The 19,677-nt window shown below is 37.8% G+C and overlaps 1 protein-coding gene and 1 pseudogene across 2 annotated transcripts; one reads left to right on the top strand and one right to left on the bottom strand.

Annotated features, from left to right (window-relative positions):
- Positions 1 to 11,649: 11,649 nt before the first annotated feature.
- On the top strand, positions 11,650 to 13,928 carry LOC140892368 (membrane-anchored ubiquitin-fold protein 2). Of its 2 annotated transcripts, XM_073301225.1 has the most exons (5): positions 11,655 to 11,815; positions 12,276 to 12,408; positions 13,120 to 13,281; positions 13,468 to 13,557; positions 13,636 to 13,771. In XM_073301225.1, the coding sequence occupies exons 2-4, from the start codon at positions 12,276 to 12,278 to the stop codon at positions 13,518 to 13,520; spliced, it is 348 nt and encodes a 115-aa protein (XP_073157326.1). In that variant the 5' UTR covers positions 11,655 to 11,815; the 3' UTR covers positions 13,521 to 13,557; positions 13,636 to 13,771. The 2 variants fall into 2 exon arrangements, with proteins under 2 accessions (XP_073157325.1, XP_073157326.1); XM_073301224.1 differs by lacking the exon at positions 13,468 to 13,557 and having other exon boundaries at positions 11,650 to 11,815; positions 13,636 to 13,928.
- A 941-nt stretch (positions 13,929 to 14,869) lies between these two features.
- On the bottom strand, positions 14,870 to 15,948 carry LOC140893222 (uncharacterized; annotated as a pseudogene).
- Positions 15,949 to 19,677: the final 3,729 nt, after the last annotated feature.

A 19,677-nucleotide genomic window follows, 5' to 3' on the forward strand; every position in this document is an offset into this window, starting at 1 on the left:
CATCGCCACTTTTCAAGAGTGCTCCCAGTAGTAGGTAGGGCTATGGCCACTTTAAAAACATATTTCCTTGGACAAAGCAGCGTTCATCAGGAAGACCAGTCGCAAGTCAAGGCAGTTTAAACCGGTCTATGATTAACTCCCTTAGATCATGATCTCATAATGCCGACTGATGGGTTGTTAAGTACTCTTAGGCCTCCATTTCAGATAGCTCTTTTGATCATATTGATATTTCAAATATCTACATTTATGCCTAGCATAACCTATTTTACAGCAGTAAGAGCATGTAGGTGGTGATCTCATTTTTGCTTTAGCAATAGGGTAGGAAAGTCTATAGATTTTTTACCATACCCTATTCCACCTTTATCAAGGCTACATTTTTGCATGCTTAGTAAATTATTCAATTTATTACTACTAACATTGAATTTATCAAATGATTTTTCTACGTGAGCTATATCATCTTTTAATCTTAGGTTTTCATGCTCCTTAGATTCTAATACATTTTTGAGATTTTTATTTTTCTTTCTAAGTGATTTAGCCATATCAAACATATGTTTATATGCATGCAATAATTCATCATAGGAAGGTACCTCGTCATCGTCGTCGGAGACGATGTCATCACTCCAAGCCATGAGGCAGATATTAGCTTCCTCCTCGTCATCATCGCTATCGCTCCAAGTGGCTATGAGTGCTTTCTTCTTTTCCTTGTTATTTTTCTTCTTGAGAGGGCATTCATTTGCATAATACCCTTGTTGTTGACAGTTGTAGTATGTTACTTCCTTATCCGTCTTCTTCTTGAATTTGTTTCCTCGCATAAATTTTTTGAACTTTCTTGCGAAGAGTGTCATATCATCATCTTCTTCTTCTTCGACTTGGGTGGATAAGACAATCCCATTTGCCTTGGTCTTCTCATCATCTTTCTTAGATTTTTTTCTTGTGGATACTTCCAACTCATGGGTTTTTAGGGTTCCATGAAGTTGATCAAGATCATAGGATGCGGTGTCACCTTTGTTGGACTCAATGATGGCCGTTCTCTTGGCATCCTACTCCTTGGGTACGGCGCGTAGATCTCTCCTCCACACTTGCTTGGTTGGATATTGTTCTCCAAGTTGGGCTAGCGCATTGATGATTTGAGAGAGCCTTCGAAATATTGTGTCTATATCTTCATTGGATTCCATCTCAAATGTCTTGTATTTGAGTTGTAGAAGATCTATATTTGCCTCTTTGACTTGGTTGGTTCCCTCGGGCATATCTCCAATTTGTCCCAAATCTCTTTTGCGGAGGAGCACATCGAGATTCGGTTGTACTCATTCATATCTAGGGAACAATGCAAAATATTCATAGCTTTAACATTTTGAGATATTAATTTCATATCCTCCTTTGAAAAGTCGTCCATTCCCTTAGGAATTTTGACTCCATCAACCTCTTTCATAGGTATGTAGGGACCTTTCACAGTTACTTTCCAAAGGTCATAATCTACGGATTTGATATATAAGGACATTCGATTTTTCCAATATCCGTAGTTTATGTCGTTTAAAAGAGGATGACGATTGGTTGATTGCCCTTGAGCATAATTGCTAGCTAGATTTGTCATAGAGTCTTTTTGAAAATATTTTGTAAAAATGTGGCTTTGATACCACTTGTTAGAACCTAATGGAGGGGGATTTAGGTTCTATTGGCAACTTTAACAATTTAAAGCGATTATGCAAATACACAAGTGGAAGACTTAAAACAATAAAAAAATAAATGCGGTAAATAAATGCGTAAAGTAAATAAAGCAATAAATGATATAGGATATGTTTATGAAAATTCGACGATAAATCGTCTACGTCTCCCCATCTTGGTTAAGATCGATTAACCAAGGATCCACTAGCACTTCAATGTCTTGGTCTTGATGGCTCCAAGGATAGCCGTACAATTCAACACGATCACCGCGCCGATACAACTCGAACACTTGGTCTTAAGGGCTCCAAGGATAGCCTCAACAATCAAACAACATACTAGGCTTCACACACGAGTGTTTACAACAATCGAACAACCAACTCACAAATGATCTTATACAAACAACCTTCGATTTGAATATATCGCACAAATATCACTTGAACACTTGATTGAGAGGATATTGCTTGTAAAGAAGAGAGGAGATGAATTGGTATGTCACCAAATGACCTTGGAAAGCCTTTATTTATAGTTGTTAAGGATTTGAATCTGATTTTGGTGCATGGAGCGTGTGTTGGAAAGTCAAGGAGTAGACCAAAAAGTGTTCGGCGCCGCTGCCTGCTTCCACCTATCACTGAGCGGATTTTGTGGAAAAATCATATCTAACAATCTAACTGTTGGATTGATCTGAACTTTTGAAGGAAGCTTTAAAACATCATAATGTTCATTATGAACAGTGAAGATTTGATTTGAATAAGTCAAACATTTCCAGTAATTTTCGGAATTCGTTTCATCATGTTTTTGCGACACATTTGAAAAATTCTTATCTCCCAATCCATCCGTTGGATTGATCTGAAATTTGGGCATAAGGTTTATAACATTCTGATCTTGAGTTTTATTGGAGGAGATTTGATTTAAATGTCTCAACCATTCCCAGTTATTTTCTTAAGTTGAATCTTTATGGTTTCGTTCCTTGCAGAAGTAGGTATTGTGCAGCATATTTGAAAAAAATCATATCTCGCAATATGACCATTGGATTGCTCTCAAATTTGGACATTTGGTTTAACATATCCTCAGCTAGATTATGACTGGGGAAGATCTGATTTAGCTCCATAGAAAATTTCCAGTAATTTTCGGAAGTTTCTGCTTCATACTTAAGCTTTTTCTTGTCATTTTTTTCATATCCTCATAACAATGTTCTATCCATTCAATGAGCAATACAAGAATTTATAAATACATTTATAGCTTCAAAATAGCTTCCAAGAATTTAATTGTCAATAAATATAATCTGCAAAATCTCACTTTAAATTGTTAGTAACAATTAACCGAGTTTTGTAATCATCAAAACATAATACGAGACTTGTTAATGCATTAAAAACATTAATCTCATAACACAAGATTTGTATGTGTTTAAGGTGTAACAAGTACAGAGTCACAATTCAAGGATCTAAGTTCAAAACATTTATGACCATGTTTCAGTACAGTTTATGCAGTTACATTGATTATGTTCGACTTAGCTATGCATATGTTTCAATCATGTTCACTTTCTTTTTGAAGTCTTTTGTTTACAGTTGAGGGCACAAAGTATTTATAGTACAAGCTATTTTTAATCTTTCGTGTGCATGTATGTATATAGTACTCGTTATTTCCCCCATATTCTTTCTGGGCCCCTAGGCTTACTACATCTACTTGGTGCAGGTTAGATTATTGTAGAGACCGAGGGGCAGGACTATTGAGTGGACTGCAATGCGGTCACGACACATCCCTCCGACTTATGCCAGTCTTCCGCAAAAGTAGTTCAAATTTTAATGATTTAAAGTCTTTATTTTGTTAATTTAATTGATGTAAATGTAAAGGTAATATTTGTAGAATGGTTTGTGGACACGTATATATCGAATTGTTAAATTTTTGGGTGTTTGTAGTGTCAAACCTCTTTCTCAGGTTTTCGATTATTTTTCTCAATCTAGTTTATTTAGTGTCGTGTTTGCATTTTAAATTTGTTGTCTGTGACAGGTGGGTCGTTATTTAAATAGATAGGTCATGCCGAATTTTTTTTTGAAAATCTGTAGTTTATTCAATAATCAATTATAAGTAATTAGGTCGTTTCAGTCCAGATCTTAATAGGTAAGACAAAATTCTGGTAGAGATAACGACAACGCAAGGAAAAATAAGACTATTTTGCGCAATATTAAGCAGTATCCTTGAGCACTCCAAATCGGATATTATTCACTTTGCTGACTTCAACCCCCGCTCTATTAGAAAGCTATCAAGTTTGTCAGGATCATCTAAGGGTTTTCAAATCCCTCGACCGCTCAAGAAAGAAAGCTCGAGAAGAAGGATTTGAGAGTTTGAGTTTGAGAACTCAAACAGAGTTATATTCACGAATAGTTTGATAAGAACTTTAAATCTTATTGTAACGTCCTAATTTTACAATCGAAACGTTACTCAAACATACATACTTAAATTTGGTAAAAATAAAAATTTCGCGGAAACATCATCTTCTTTATTAAAAGGAGCAAATAAAAATTTCACATAATAAAATAGTATCTAAAAATCTTTGCCAAACATGGCCAACAACTAAAGAAAATTAAACTTGTTTGCCTCTCATCAATTAAAAAAAATAAAACAAATGTTTTTAAAACATCTCCCAAGCTAAAGCGTTCACACTCATGCATTGCCCATTGGACCGACCCCAGCCTCTTCTTCATGCCCGGTCACATAATCATCAATGTAAGCATCCACATCATCGTTACCTGCACCATTCAAGTATAGTGAGTCGAAAGACTCAGCAAGAACAGGCAAAAAAAGTATTTTCTACTTTAAAAGGAAAACATTAACTTAAACTTTCATGCAATAAACATAACTTTGATGTATCCATAACATAAAAATATTTGAGGTGATGAAGTATGAGTAGTGTGGTAACCGTCATAACGAGCCATTCATGGTTTCCTATTGATCAACAAGCATATGGCATTACGCCCGTAAACTTTTTTTCTTTGGATAGCTGCTTCGGCGCTCATCCCGAAGTGCATACCCCATATAACCATCCCGTGAGCCATGTTTGGATAGCCGCTCCGGAGCTCATCCCAAAGTGCATACCCCATATAATCACCACAAGACGCATAATTCATCAAAATATTTTTCATGTATCATATCATTCATTTATCATATCATATCATATCATTTTCATAAACCTCGTAACATGCTCATAAAATTTCTCGTGATGCTACATGTTTAAATTCCTTAAAAACATTTCATGAGAAATTAGCTTTCATGAGAAAATCACATAATCATGCAATACATAACTTGACCGATCCATGTGAGGCATTCCGTCCGTTTCGAACCCTGAAAACTTTAACATTCTTCATGAACATTCTTAAAAATAATTAAAATACCTTAAAATATCAAAATCATGATTTTTAGAACTCAAAAACTCGTATACTCATAAAATTTTCAAGAAACATGCATAGATCATCAATCAAACACCTAGGGTTTTACCTAAAAAAAAAATACATATATTCTTGAATGGGTTTAAAAACATTAAAAACTTGCCTAAATCGTCTGATTGGGATTAACCTGGAAGGCGGAACGATCTAGCCTTGAGAAGTCGAAGAACCCTAGCTTTGATGCAGTGTTCGAGTGAGAGAGATTTGAAAAAAAAGAGAGCGTTCAAAAAAAAATGAGAGTTTAGAAGGAAAAAAAAAATCTGAACGCTTATTTCTTTCATGACTAATGGGCTCCAACACGGCCCATTAGTTACATTTAAAATCCTTAAAAATTTGTACTCTCCCAATAAAAATACACTCCATACCTTTAAAAAAAATATTTTCTTACTCGCTTCAAGGCTAAACTCGTTCCTGCGACCCAAGATTAATTCCAACATGAAAACTTTAAAATCATATATATTGCATAAAATTTCAGGCATTTAATTTAATCACATAATTAAACATAACAATTAAACATTCTAAATAACATGCATTAAATCATATAATTTAATCAATTAACCGTGATTAAGCTAGTGGACTTTTTGGACCTTACAACTCTACCCTCCTTAAAAGAATTTCGTCCTCAAAATTCGACTTACCAAACTGTTCAGGATAGCGTGCTCGCATATCCTACTCGGTTTCCCAGGTAGCTTCCTCAACCAGCTGGTTGCGCCATAAGACTTTCACCATTGAAATCTCTCTGTTTCTCAACCTACGAATTTGTCTGTCTAAGATTTGAACAGACATCTCCTCATAGGACAAGTCTGGCGTCCAATCCACTGGCTCATGGCGGATAACATGAGAGGGATTTGCCACATACTTCCTTAGCATGGAGATATGGAAGACATTGTGAACACCCTCCAAGTTGGGTGGTAGTGCCACTCGGTAAGCTCGAGCCCCAAGCTTTTCTAGGATCTAAAAAGGTCCTATATCTTGGACTCAATTTACCTTTTTTCCCGAATCTCATAATACCTTTCCATGGTGACACCTTTAAAAATATATGGTCACCTACTTCAAACTCCAAATCTCTACGTTGCTGGTCGGCGTAACTTTTCTGTCGACTTTGAGCCGTCAACATTCTGTCTCTGATCTTGGCTATCACATCTACTGTTTGGGTCACTATTTCCGGTCCCAAAACAGCTCTTTCTCCAACTTCATCCCATTGTAGGGGAGTTCTACACCTTCTCCCATACAATGCCTCATAAGGATCCATGCCAATAGTTTCTTGATAACTATTGTTGTAAGTAAACTCCACTAAAGACAATTTCGATTTCCAATTACCTCCAAAGTCGATCATACAAGCTCTCAACATGTCTTCGAGTATTTGGATCACTCGTTCTGACTGACCATCTGTCTGAGGGTGGAAATTTGTACTGAAAGCTAGCTTCGTTCCCAATCCTCTATGTAAACTTCCCCAAAAGTTTGAAGTGAATTTAGGGTCTCTGTCAGATACTATCCTCGCTGGTACTCCATGCAATCTGAAAATTTCTCGAATGTACAGCTCTGCATACTGATTCATCGAGAATTTATTCCTGACTGAAATAAAGTGAGCTGAATTAGTTAACCTGTCAACTATCACCCAAATCGAGTTCATCCTTCGCGTTAAAACTGGCACTTCTACCACGAAATCCATGGTGACATCTTTCCACTTCCATGTGGGTATTGGCAATGGTTTCAGGAGTCCTGCCGGTCTCTGATGCTCGATCTTCACCTGCTGGCAAGTCAAACATTTATTCACAAATTTAACAACATCCCTCTTCATTCCTGGCCACCAATATAAGGATTGCAGATCCTTATACATTTTCGTACTTCCTGGATGAATGAAATACGGAACAGTATGGGCTTCAGTCATCACTTCAACTCTCAGTGAGTCTACTACTGGCACCCACATTCTACCTCGGTGATGAACAATTTCATCTTTGACAGTGTACAATGTACCACCCTTAGTTTCATCTCTGTTCCTCCACAACGTCAACTGTTCATCAGAAGCTTAGCTTGCACGAATTCTCTCAAGCAAACTAGGTACTACTGTTAAGGCTGCTAGAGTGCATACCTCCATTGGTTCGAATACCTCCAACCTCATCCGTTCAATTTCAGCAATCAATTCCTGCTGGACTGTCAATTGGTTCAATGTCGCAGACTTGCGACTCAATGCATCTGCTACAACATTAGTCTTACCCGGATGATAGCTAATGTCACAGTCGTAGTCCTTCACCAATTTCAGCCATCGCCTCTGCCTCATATTCAACTCCTTCAGAGTGAAGAAATATTTTAGGCTTTTGTGATCAGTGAAAATCTGACACCTTTCGTCGTACAAGTAATGTCTCCAAAGCTTCAAAGCAAAAACCACTGCCGACAATTCAAGATCATGAGTCGGGTAGTTTCTCTCATGAACCTTCAGCTGTCGAGATGCATATGCTATTACTTTATTATCCTGCATCAAAACAGCTCCTAATCCACTCTTAGAAGCATCGGTATAAACCACAAAACGACCTGTGCCTTCGGGAATTTCTAGCACTGGCGCTGACATCAGTCTTTCTTTCAATTCGGCAAAGTTCTTCTCACATTGATCTGACCACACAAACTTCACACCTTTTCGAGTTAAGGAAGTCAGTGGTAGAGCTATCTTAGAGAAGTCTTGAATAAATCTCCTGTTGTAACGCCCAGAAATTCGGCACGTAAATCCGCATGCATAACTAGGGGATTTAATAATTTTAAAATAATGTGAAAATGTGTTAAATTAATTTTTTATGTTATTATGTGATTTATTGGCATGTTTTAAATATTGGTTCGGCATTTAAATCGGTATGATGTGATTTATGAATTTATTTGAGAAAGTTTACTTTATGATCGCGTAGGCGGGGCCGTGGACGGACGAGATGTTATTTTCACCCAAATTCTTTTATGAATTTTTAGGAGCTTTAAAATATTATTTTAAGGTATTTTGTCAAGAAAATTTTAGTATTTAATAATATATTTATTTAAGGATTTATTTTTAGCCAAAATAAGTCATTTTAATGACTTTTATTGATCTTTAAAAATCCTTTAATTCTATATTTCGTGATTTACTATTATATATCAGATTAGTAGATATTTTTAAAATTTAAAAATCTTATATTTATGTTATATTATCTACCTAATCAATTTATATTAGTTATTATCCTATTTTCTACCTAATCTACCCAATATTAAACCCCAAATTTCTCCCTACCCTACGTCTCTCCCCACTCAGCCAACACCCTTTCTTCCTCACCACCATTCTCACGACTTTTGACAGAAAACACTAGCTCTTAGCCGATCTCTTCAAGGTTTTGGTGTTCTTCGTCGTCCCGTCGTCCCGGCGAGCCCGATACGTGTCGATATCAACGTTTTGTTCAAATCTTCAGCAAGGCACGTTTGATTTCCATTCTTTAACACCATTTAAATCATATTACAAATATTTTATGCTTACAAGATCTGTTCTTGCATGTGTTATGATCTAGAAAAGAAAACATTGAAGTTCATGCATGTTCCTCACGTTTTTCATGTGCATGGCCGGTTTCCTTTATGTTTTCTGCTTAAGGCTGGTTCGAGGGGCTGACCAAGGGATAGGGGTCTGATCTAGGGTCCTTAGGGTCGGGTTTGGAGGGCTGGTTCAGGGCTGGAAGCAGCTGGAACCATGCGGGAAGGAGCTTTGACAGCAGCTGGGCGTGCAGATTTTTGTATGGGATTTAGGGGCCTTGACCGAGCCATGCATGGCTTGGCTCGGGCCAGGGCTGGGTCAGTGTGGTGGCTGGTTTGATGAGTGTGTACAAAAGCATGTGTGCAGGTTTGATGCTTGAGAAAACCAGACATGGCCGAGCCATGCACTGCATGGTTCGAGCCAAGGCTGGACCAGAAAGGACCCACGGGACCTTGGTGAGGTCCTGTGGGCGGGGCTCCGGCCAGGGGCAGCCGGAGCAGGGTGGTCTAAGGCCAAAGGGAGGGACTGTCGTGGGAGGTAGAGTTAGGAGTTTAGGGTTGAGTTTAGGGTTTAATTGGGCCGGGCTCGGGTCTGTGGGATCGGGTCCGGGTCGGGTCAAGTCGTGATGGGTCAAAAATAATTTTAGTCCAAGTTTTGATTGTATTGTTTGGGCTTGGGTCTGTTATTTTAATTAATTAAGAGCTTAAGTAGTTAATTAATGGGTTGGGCTTGATTAATTAATTAATTGGACTAGTTTAATGGGCTTAAATAAATTATGTAAGTGAGCCCACTAATTTGTCATGGGCCGTGTGATCCATGAGAATTATTGGGCCAAGTTGTGTCGAGTTTAGTAATTTTATCGGTCTAATTTATAAGTTAATGATTAGTTAATAATTTTATTAATTAAATTTTAAGATTAATTAGATAATGGACTTAAATCATATTTTTAAGTAAGCCCATTAGTTTCTCATGGGCCTGGGGGCCCATGAAGCTTAATGGGTCATGTCAGGTTGGGCTTTTGGGTTTTTGAGCCAGTCTAGGAAATTTTGAGTTAAGTCTAGTGGTCAGCAGCTCGAACAAGTCCTTGAAAAAATAAACGTTCTTAAATATATATTTAACTCATGCATGCATTTTTATTAGATATATAAGTATGATTTTTAAGAAAATAAATTAAATATATATTTACGGACAAATTTTTATGAAATAAAGAAATAAATGAGAATTTTAAGTTCATGCATCATTAAGAATTTTCATGATAAGTTTAAGAGCATGTTATGGAAAAATATTTTTATGGAAGTTGAAGTGAAGGTGGAAAGTGATGTGGTTGGAGGCCGGAATACCTGGGCCCGGTGACCTTCCTAATGATGTATAAGTATGATGAGCTTATGGATCCAGCTGAGAGGGCTGGTGAAGTGGCAGCACAGAGGTGGAAACCCCACCGCCGCGTACGTTGGTTTATAGATTGATCAATCGATTAGTATGATGCCACCGACATGGATACGACCTGTTGAGAACTAAGAAATTATGATAAGTTATTTGATGAGATTTATAAAGTATGATGAATTAGGTTATAGCATGATGATTTAGCATTATAATTATTTATTCATGTTTATATGCATATAATTTTAAGATCATGCACGTATATTTATATTCACGTATTTTATATGATGAGTGCTTGTGTGTGGTTTAATTTTGTTATATAAGGATAGAACGTGCTGAGCCTCTAGGCTCACTAGATTTAAATGGTGCAGGTGAGCAGAATATTAATGAAGTTAATGTGTTCCCGACTGGCGGCGAGGGCGTATGAGTATCCAGGCGGCTAGAACCCGTGACCATTGCTCTAAGATGATTTTTATGTTGAGATTTAGCACAATCATTTTCGCATATGTTTTATTATTATAGATTTTTAATATATGCATGGATTTTACATTTAAGTATTTATTTTCTAAGTTTTCATGAATTTTTGTGAAAGAAATATTATTTAGGAGTTTTATTATGGAATTATTATAAATTATTATATAGTATTTAATGTTAGGTATTTATTTGCATGCATTGTACTTTTATTGTATGTATTGTGTATATGTATTTTAAATTAAGTAAAGTTATTTTTATGTATGATATATATATATGTATGGGCATATATATATTTATATTCATTATTTTATAATTAGAGATTAAAAAAAAAAAAAATCACTAGAAGTTCTAGGATGTTTCACCTGTAGTAGCCTGCTAAACCCAAGAAACTTCGTATTTCTGTGGCATTCTTCGGAGCAACCCAATTCCGAACCGCTTCCACCTTAGACGGATCGACCTCAATCCCTTTAGCTGAAATTATATGACCCAAAAATGAAATCTACTCCAGCCAAAATTCACACTTATTGAATTTAGCATACATCTGCTTTTTTTTCAAAATCTGCAACACTGTAGTCAAGTGCTGACGATGTTCCTCCCTACTACGAGAATAGATCAATATATCATCTATGAAGACTATGACAAACTGATCCAAGAAAGGTTGAAACACCCTGTTCATCAAATCAATGTACACAGCTGGTGCATTGGTCAATCCAAACGGCATTACCAAGAACTCGTAGTGGCCATAGCGAGTCCTGAATGCTGTCTTCTGCACATCTGCATCTTTTACCTTTAGTTGATGGTAACCTGATCGTAGATCGATTTTTGAGAACACCTCTGCCCCTTGCAATTGGTCGAACAAGTCGTCTATTCTGGGCAAGGGATATCTGTTCTTCACAGTAACTCGGTTCAGCTCTCTGTAGTCAATGCACAATCTCATTGACCCATCTGTCGTCATTTGTTTGAGACGAGTCTCTTATATGGATTATCCATTAAAAAGTATTACATTTTATGCCAAAATATTATTTATTATTATAAATATGGGTAGGATTGACCCATCTCATGGATGAGACCATCTCACAGGAGTGTTACTCTAAAATGTAATACTTTTGAATATATAACTTATCTAAGAGACCCGTCTAAAAAAAATAACCAAGAGTTTTTGTAATGTAAGATGCCCGTTTAAAAAAAAGAGCAGACGGTATTGCGAACATGTAATTACGTGCTGTACATTATTTCTGCATTCCACGCCTTCATCTTTTTCTTTTGTTTTTCTGATTTCCCAGTCCTTCATTCCCCCCTGCTTTGCGTTTCTTGAAAATTAATAGAATCTAGTTAAAGAGGAGAATCAGAGGAAGAATTCAACACCACCCCAGATCAAGTAATTACTTTCTTCAAAGATTTTTTTCCCCATCTTTTTGGGTTTGATTTCTTGAAGTTACAAAAATATTTGAATAACTTTTTCGTGATATTTTGTGGAAAAAGGTGGAGGTGAATTACTGTTTAAGATTCTATACCACTTTAACTTTTTTTTTCTTCTTTCTTTCTCTTTTTGTATCAGTTGGATCAGTCAACGCTCTGGTTCTTGTTCCTTGAAACCGGGCATGATAAACAAATTTTTTTTTAGTTTTCTATGTGGTGCTCATTGTTTAATGTATTAATTGATATTGGACTGTGCATGTTAAGAATTCAAAGATTGTATTTTTGGTTCATTTTTAGAATCATGCACGAAAATAAAAGATGTGGATGGCTTTCATAATTCTTTTTATTTAGTGAATTAATTCGTGATTGCTTTTGTGGAAGAGATCTGAAGATTTTGTTGTTCTTGAATTATTTTGAAGATGTCTGGGGCAAAAGATCAGCTGGAAATCAAGTTTAGGCTGAATGATGGATCAGATATTGGTCCAAAGAATTTTGCCATGGCTACAAGTGTCTCGACTTTGAAAGAGAATGTCATAGCTCAATGGCCTAAAGGTGTGATGATTTTTTCAACCAAAAATGATTTTTTGTATGTCCAGTCTTTGGAGACATGAATCTGCATCTGTGCTGCACTTATTTTGCTTTACAAATATAAGCACACAGTATCAAATGGTTAGCATGTACCAAAGATGGGGATTGAAGAACTGGAATGGAATTTTTTTCCTGACAAAGGAACCTAGTAGTCAAGTTTTTTGAATTTCCACGTGCTCTCTTTTTCTGACTTTTTGAGAACTTGGTGCTCTTTAGGCGTAGCATAGTGATGTTATCAAATTTACGTGAATCACCAAATTCTACAAGGGATTTTATCATAAGGTTTATGAAATGGTGTCTCGTCTTTGAATGGAGCCTGTTATACTTAGGATTCGAACCATTGGTGAGCAACACCAACAATAATAGACTTGTTTGTTAATGTGGTTCATTTTGAAATGAGTTGAACATGAACGCAACATTGTCACTTGGTTGCTTTATTTCTGCAATCCAAACTAGTATATACCGATGCTCTTATATACCTTCTCGGCTTGTGGGCTTCATCACAGCACATTATACAAAAAAAAAAAAAAAAAATTCATCTCTCTCTTTAAATTCTGTCTCCAGTGCTTATTCAGTCTCATACATTGGTTGCTCGTTACCTAAAATCAACATTCTTTATGTTATGGTGATATTGCTGCCTTTGGGTAAATAATCAAACATACTTTCCTTGAACAGAGAAGCAAAATGGTCCACGCACAGTGAAGGATGTCAAGTTAATTTGTGCAGGAAGAATACTGGAGAACAACAAAACTGTGGGGGAATGTATGAGCCCGTTATGTGATATTCCTGGAGGAGCTACCACCATGCATGTTGTTGTTCAACCCCAACCTGAAAAAGGTCTGATTTAAACTCCCCTAACAAATAGGTTCTGGGAGATATTAGCATTTATGCATGTGTTGGTTTTTATTGCACAAGGGTCGATTTTGTGTCTCCTTCTTTCCCTTACTATTGCCTCAAATGCTCTAGTTTCTTTTTACTTTTGAATACTATTTTCATCGGGTATGTATCATATATGTGCAACAGAGAAGAAACTACGAAGCGAACCTAAGCACAAATGTTTGTGTGTGATATTATAAGATGCAAGCAATGTACCAGAATTCAGATTCTCGACAGGTTTTTAAATTCTCCACTCCCTTTACTCATCTTTTGGAATAAAAACGAGCTTGTTTCTTCTTTTTCGACATTTTGCAGATGAAGTTGATGGGATATGCAGTATAGCTGTCCAAAGTGGTAAAATTCTTCTTGACACAACACAAGCGGTGAAATGCGCAGTCATAAAAAACCATGCCTTCTTGCAGGTTCGTGTGTTAGCATACTCGTCGATGTTAGTGTGTTACTTCCATTGAACGCAACGTTTTACAGATAAAATAATTCTCATAATGTTTTGATGTATTCAGCCTTTTAAGCTTTAGATTAAAGATTTTCTTCACGCTTTGGAATGAATTCGATTCTTAATTATAGAATTCCCCTGTTGATATACTCTAGTTGATATTCATTCATGGTGTTTGAATTTCGGCTTTCTAATTTCTCCGCTATGCTAAAAAAAATAAAAAAATAAAAATCTAGTTTCTCCTCTAGTTACTAATGTTCATATATAGCAGTGTTCTTCTGCCCTCTTTATTTTGAATTAATGATTTTTGTGATTTTCAAATTAATGATTTTTGTTATTTTTTATTAAAAGTAATGAACTATGTAAAAATTTTAAAATGTAGATAAAAATATAATTTTTAAAAATATAAATAAAAATTCAATCATACCGCATTTGATGCCTTGTAATTTCAAATGATTTATATATATATATATATATATATATTTTATTAGAAGTAATGAATGCCTAAAATTTTAAAAATATAGAGATATGATTGAATTTTCTAATACAGAAAAAGATAAGATCAAATATTTATAAGATAAAACTGTTTATAAACATCAATTTTTCTTCTGTCAAAAATAAATAATTGGTATTATTGTAATTTTTACTATAGATTTTACCAAATTAATTAAAGACTTGTAGCTCATAATATGATGTAATTTCGATATTCGATGTAATTTGTACTAAAAAAAAAAAGTCTTGAAAACTCAAATTTAAGTCATCTCCTTTGGAAAAAAGAAAAAAATTTCCTTATGTTATGGGGGTTGGTCATGTTGCTAGCTGGACCGCAAAACAACCAAATATTATTTATTTTTTTAAAATCATTAAAAGCCAACGGAAACGCTGTAATCACAAGAACTTGTTCCATATTGTTCCTTACAATGAAAAAACAATGTTTTCCTTGGCAGCCTTGCTTCAGTGAATCTCAATGAAATAAACACACAATGTTCACTAGCATGCATCTTGAACACAAATCATTGCACAAATAAGATTTCCGAATGTCAAACCAAAACTATGGTCAAATCTAGCTACAATGAAAAAAATAAATTTATCTGGTTGGGCAGAAGCAAATTCATCAAGGCCCGAGTATATGTCGAGGGACAGAATGTCATGTGAAAATCTCCCTCATCAGCCAACCCAAACTGGGATATGCAAAGTACAGAATGAGAAAAGATGGTAGTGCAAAGACAACTGTGACAAGTATGCACAGAGCCAAGATGGCTGCACTAGCAGGAATCGCATAAAAAATTATGAGAAGAAAAATGATGACAAGGGGAAATTTTGCAGTCAGATGAACAAAGAAAATGAGGGCCTTTCTGAGGTTGGAATGAAGTCTTTTAACGTCAAGATAACCATTGAAATGATTGTCATCATGACTTGATTCCGACGGTTCAGAATGATGCATATGTTGCCGACTTTTGCCTATTAAGCTTCTCGTTGCTTTTGCATTTGATGGACAAACCACATGATGATCCCCACGTATGGTGGAATCAGATTTCACTCTGTCACCATTCATGCTTTCCAGCATCCAAAGAAGTAAGAAGTTTTTACGGGGAAATTTTAGGTTCCCTTTATAAACCAGGCGAAATGACAAGAGATTGCATCAGGGACAAGATATAAAGAGTGGGAGCTGAAGCGGTAAAGTGGGACATTTAACAACAGCCCATTGGAGACCAAGAATGCAGTTCTTGCACAATGTATGCCCACACCACAAAACGTAAGGTACATTTTCAACAAGATTAAAAGATTCCCAGCATATAGGGCATTGTAGTCCCTCCTCTCTGCTCGCTGTTGAAGAAATTTCACCATCAGAACAATCCATCGAATCTTGAGTTGGCTTCAATGTGTTAATCTTGATCCAAGTGTTAGCATCTAAACAACCGGAAGCAAAGTTCCACATCACGCAGCAAAGTAGGGAGGACACTAACACGAAAGGTTAGCGTGTCAACCTTACTATTGTTTTCTTGATAGATATTCTGGTTATTTTTAGATTGCTATCGCACCGGAGGATCAGGAAAAGACGACATTCACATGCCCGTTTGGTACCTTTGCATATCGACGGATGGCCTTTGGACTTTGCAATGCACCGGCCACTTTTCAACGGTGTATGGTTAGTATTTTTTCTGATTTCATCGAGCATATATTAGAAGTTTTTATGGATGATTTTACTGTTTATGGTGATTCATTCGAAAACTGTCTGTCTAACCTTGCTCTTGTCCTTAAGAGGTGTGTCGAAACCAACTTAGTCTTAAATTCTGAAAAATGTCACTTTATGGTTGGGCAAGGTATTGTGTTAGGCCATGTTGTCTCATCTAAGGGAATAGAGGTGGACAAGGCTAAAATTGATATTATTCAGTCTCTCCCTTACCCCACATGTGTGCGGGAAGTGCGTTCTTTTTTTGACCATGCAGGTATCTACAGGAGATACATTCAAAACTTCGCCAAGATTGCATCCCCCATGTGCAAGCTGTTGCAAAAAGATGTCCCGTTTGAGTTTGACGAACCATGCAAAACATTTTTTGATAAACTCAAAGACTCCTTGACATCTGCACCAATAATCCAACCACTGGACTGGAGCCAACCATTCGAGATCATGTGTGATGCCAGCGACTATGCCGTTGGCGCGGTTTTAGGCCAGAAAGTTGGGAAAGCATCGCATGCTATCTACTACGCTTCGCGTATCCTAAACGATGCCCAACGAAACTACTCCACCATTGAAAATGAGCTCTTAGCTATTGTTTTTGCATTAGAAAAATTCCGCTCTTATTTACTTGGTGCTAAAGTCATTGTTTATTCTGATCATGCAGCTCTTCGTTTTCTGATGGCGAAGAAGGAGGCAAAACCAAGGCTGATAAAATGGATACTACTTTTGAGCGAATTCGATGTGGAAATCAAGGACAAAAGAGGGACCGATAATCGAGATGCTGACCACTTGAGTCGCCTAATTCATGTAGATGAGGAGCTGAATTTGAGAGAAGAATTTCCTGATGAGCAACTGTTTTCAGCAAGCACGGAATTACCCTGGTACGCAAATATTGTGAATTATTTAGTTACTAATGGGTTTTCCTCTGAATTTTCAAAGGCGCAAAAGGACAAAGTGAGAAGCGATTCCAAGTACTATGTGTGAAATGATCCATACTTGTGGAAACACTGCGCTGATCAAGTTATACGTCGATATGTACCCGAAAACGAGGTAATCCCTATCCTTAGGTTTTGTCATTCTTATGCATGTGGTGGCCACTTTGGAGCTAAAAGGACCGCAAGAAAGGTGTTGGACAGCGGATTTTTCTGGTCATCCTTATTTCGAGATGCTTACGTGTTCTGTAAGTCATGCGCTCAATGCCAAAAGATAGGTAATATCTCCCAGAGTAATGAGATGCCCCAGCAACCCATTCTAGTTTGTGAGATCTTTGATGTTTGGGGCATCGACTTCATGTTCATATGGATTTATTTATATATTACTTGTTGTGGACTATGTCTCGAAATGGGTGGAAGTAAAGGCCACCCGTACTGATGATTCTAAAGTTGTTGCAGAGTTTATCAAGCATAACCTTTTCTCTAGGTTTTGAATTCCGAGAGCCATCATCAGTGATAGAGGAACACACTTCTGCAACCGAACTGTGACTACTTTGCTTAAAAAGTACCATGTGACGCACAGGGTCTCCACTGCATACCATCCACAATCCAACGGTCAAGTTGAGGTATCGAACCAAGTGATCAAGTCCATCCTAGAAAAGACCGTGAATCCTACAAGAAAGGACTGGAGCTTGCGTTTGGATGATGCCTTGTGGGCGTATAGAACTGCGTTCAAGACGCCGATTGGAATTTCTCAATATCGGCTAATTTTTGGAAAACCATGTCATCTGCCTGTGAAATTGGAGCATCGAGCCTATTGGGCTATAAAAAACTTCAACATGAAGATGGATGAGAGTGGCGAGCACCGGAAGCTGCAGTTGCAAGAATTAGAAGAGATCCGCAATGATGCTTATGCCAGCTCCAAAATTTACAAGGACAAAACAAAGGCCTTCCACGGCAAGATGATCTCTAGACGGGAATTCGAAGTCGTCAGAAAGTTTGGCTCTATCATTCCCGACTTCGGTTGTTCCCAGGTAAGTTGCGTTCACGTTGGAATGGTCCGTTTGTTGTCACTAATGTCTTTTCCCATGGTGCAGTCGAAATTCAAAGCTTGGACACATCCAAAACATTCAAGGTGAATGGTCACCGACTGAAACACTACCATGAAGGAGTCAAAGCAAACGTAGGAGGGGACGAGCATGATATCACCCTAGATGACGCCAAATGTCGACTAAATCGCGACATGCAGTCGAGCTATAGACTGACTGTAAATTTAGCGCTGACTGGGAGGCAACCCAGTGTTTCTTTCCCTGTTATTTTTGTTTGGTTTTATTTATTGGTTTGTTTTGCGTTCGTTTGTTTTGTGGAAAATTTTGAAAATAAAATTTTTTTTGAAGGCTTTGTGCGCTCGATCTTGCGTACTCACGCGATCGAGCGCACGTTTTTCCCCTAACTCTCTGCTCCGGATATTTTATTGGGCGCGCTCGATCTTGCGTACTCACGCAATCGAGCGCGCGGTTTTACCCCACTTCTCTGCCCCTGATTTTAAGAAGCGCGCTCAATCCTGCGTACTCATGCGGAGCGCGCTCCCCTGTGCGTGTTTTATTCCTTATTTTCTTTTTTTTCCCTCACTTTCCCTTTTCTCTTACTCGGTTTCCCTAGAACCCTAAACCCCCAAATTTTGAATTTGTTCAATCTTCACCAATTTTTCCTCATCTCTTGCAGGCATCATTCCAAGGATTGCATTCTTCATCCCTTCTCTCATCTCAACTTCTCCATCGCATTATTTTGCTCAGAAACACCGAAAATATTAGTGCATGCCAAGTGTTCGATAAATTGCCTCTGTCAAGTTTTCGTGCAATTCTCACGACATTATGGCTCCAAAATGCAATCGCGAGGTAGGCGAATCTTCTCGCCAGGGTACCCATGCTTCAAACGCTCCACTCCACCCAGCCGGCCAATTCGTCAACCAAGCGGCTCGGGACCGGTATGATCATGCAAAAATCCATCGCTCCCCTATTACTGAGAGGGGTTTTGATATCAAGGCTTACGACATCAATGTGGCTACCCAAATCTTGAACCGTGGGTGGGGAAAATTTAGTCAACAACCTTCTCCGGCCATTGTCCCTCTTGTTAGGGAATTTTACGCTAATGCTGCAGAGCGCACGGATAGTAAGGCTTTCGTTCGAGGAATGTTGATTTCTTATGCGCCCAAAGATCTGAATAGTCTGTTGGAGACGCCCGACATTGATGATAGCTTGTACCAGAGCATCGCCCTCGACCCGTATTTGCACAAGGTCCTTCAGCAATTATACATGGTAGGGGCTGCCTGGCGGGATCCTGTTATGTTCAAATGCTTTAAGGAGAAATACCTACTGATGGATCCGACCACTTGGTACATTTTCGTTGCCCGCCGTCTGATGCCCATCTCCCACACTAGTGAAATCCATGTTGAGCGTGTCGTGCTCCTCTACTCTCTCGATCTAAATATGCCGGTAAATGCGGGCCGAGTGATTCACGCACAGATGAGGCATTCCATCACTACCAGGACATCGGGTCTTTTCTTCCTGATGATCATCACGCAGCTGTGCTTGCGTGCTGGTGTGCCACATCGACCCTATGAGGAATGGTTGCCACCAATGCGCCCCATTGACAGTGCGACTATCGATGCCAAGCGTGCATATCGGATGAGCCAGTTCGTGGTGGACGATCATTTCGTACCGGTACCCGATCCCATACAACCTATGCCTCTTCCCCGCCGCACTACTACCATCATTGTTCGAGAATTG

Source organism: Henckelia pumila, chromosome 3 (assembly GCF_033568475.1).
Source record: "Henckelia pumila isolate YLH828 chromosome 3, ASM3356847v2, whole genome shotgun sequence".
Classification (NCBI taxonomy): Eukaryota; Viridiplantae; Streptophyta; class Magnoliopsida; order Lamiales; family Gesneriaceae; genus Henckelia; species Henckelia pumila.

Bases quoted from the DNA above. Each gene is read 5' to 3' on its own strand.
- LOC140892368 (XM_073301224.1), top strand. From the start codon at position 12,276: ATGTCTGGGGCAAAAGATCAGCTGGAAATCAAGTTTAGGCTGAATGAT. The intron at 12,409-13,119 runs GTGTGATGATTT...TTCCTTGAACAG, and splicing joins CATAGCTCAATGGCCTAAAG to AGAAGCAAAATGGTCCACGC. The intron at 13,282-13,635 runs GTCTGATTTAAA...GACATTTTGCAG, and splicing joins TCAACCCCAACCTGAAAAAG to ATGAAGTTGATGGGATATGC.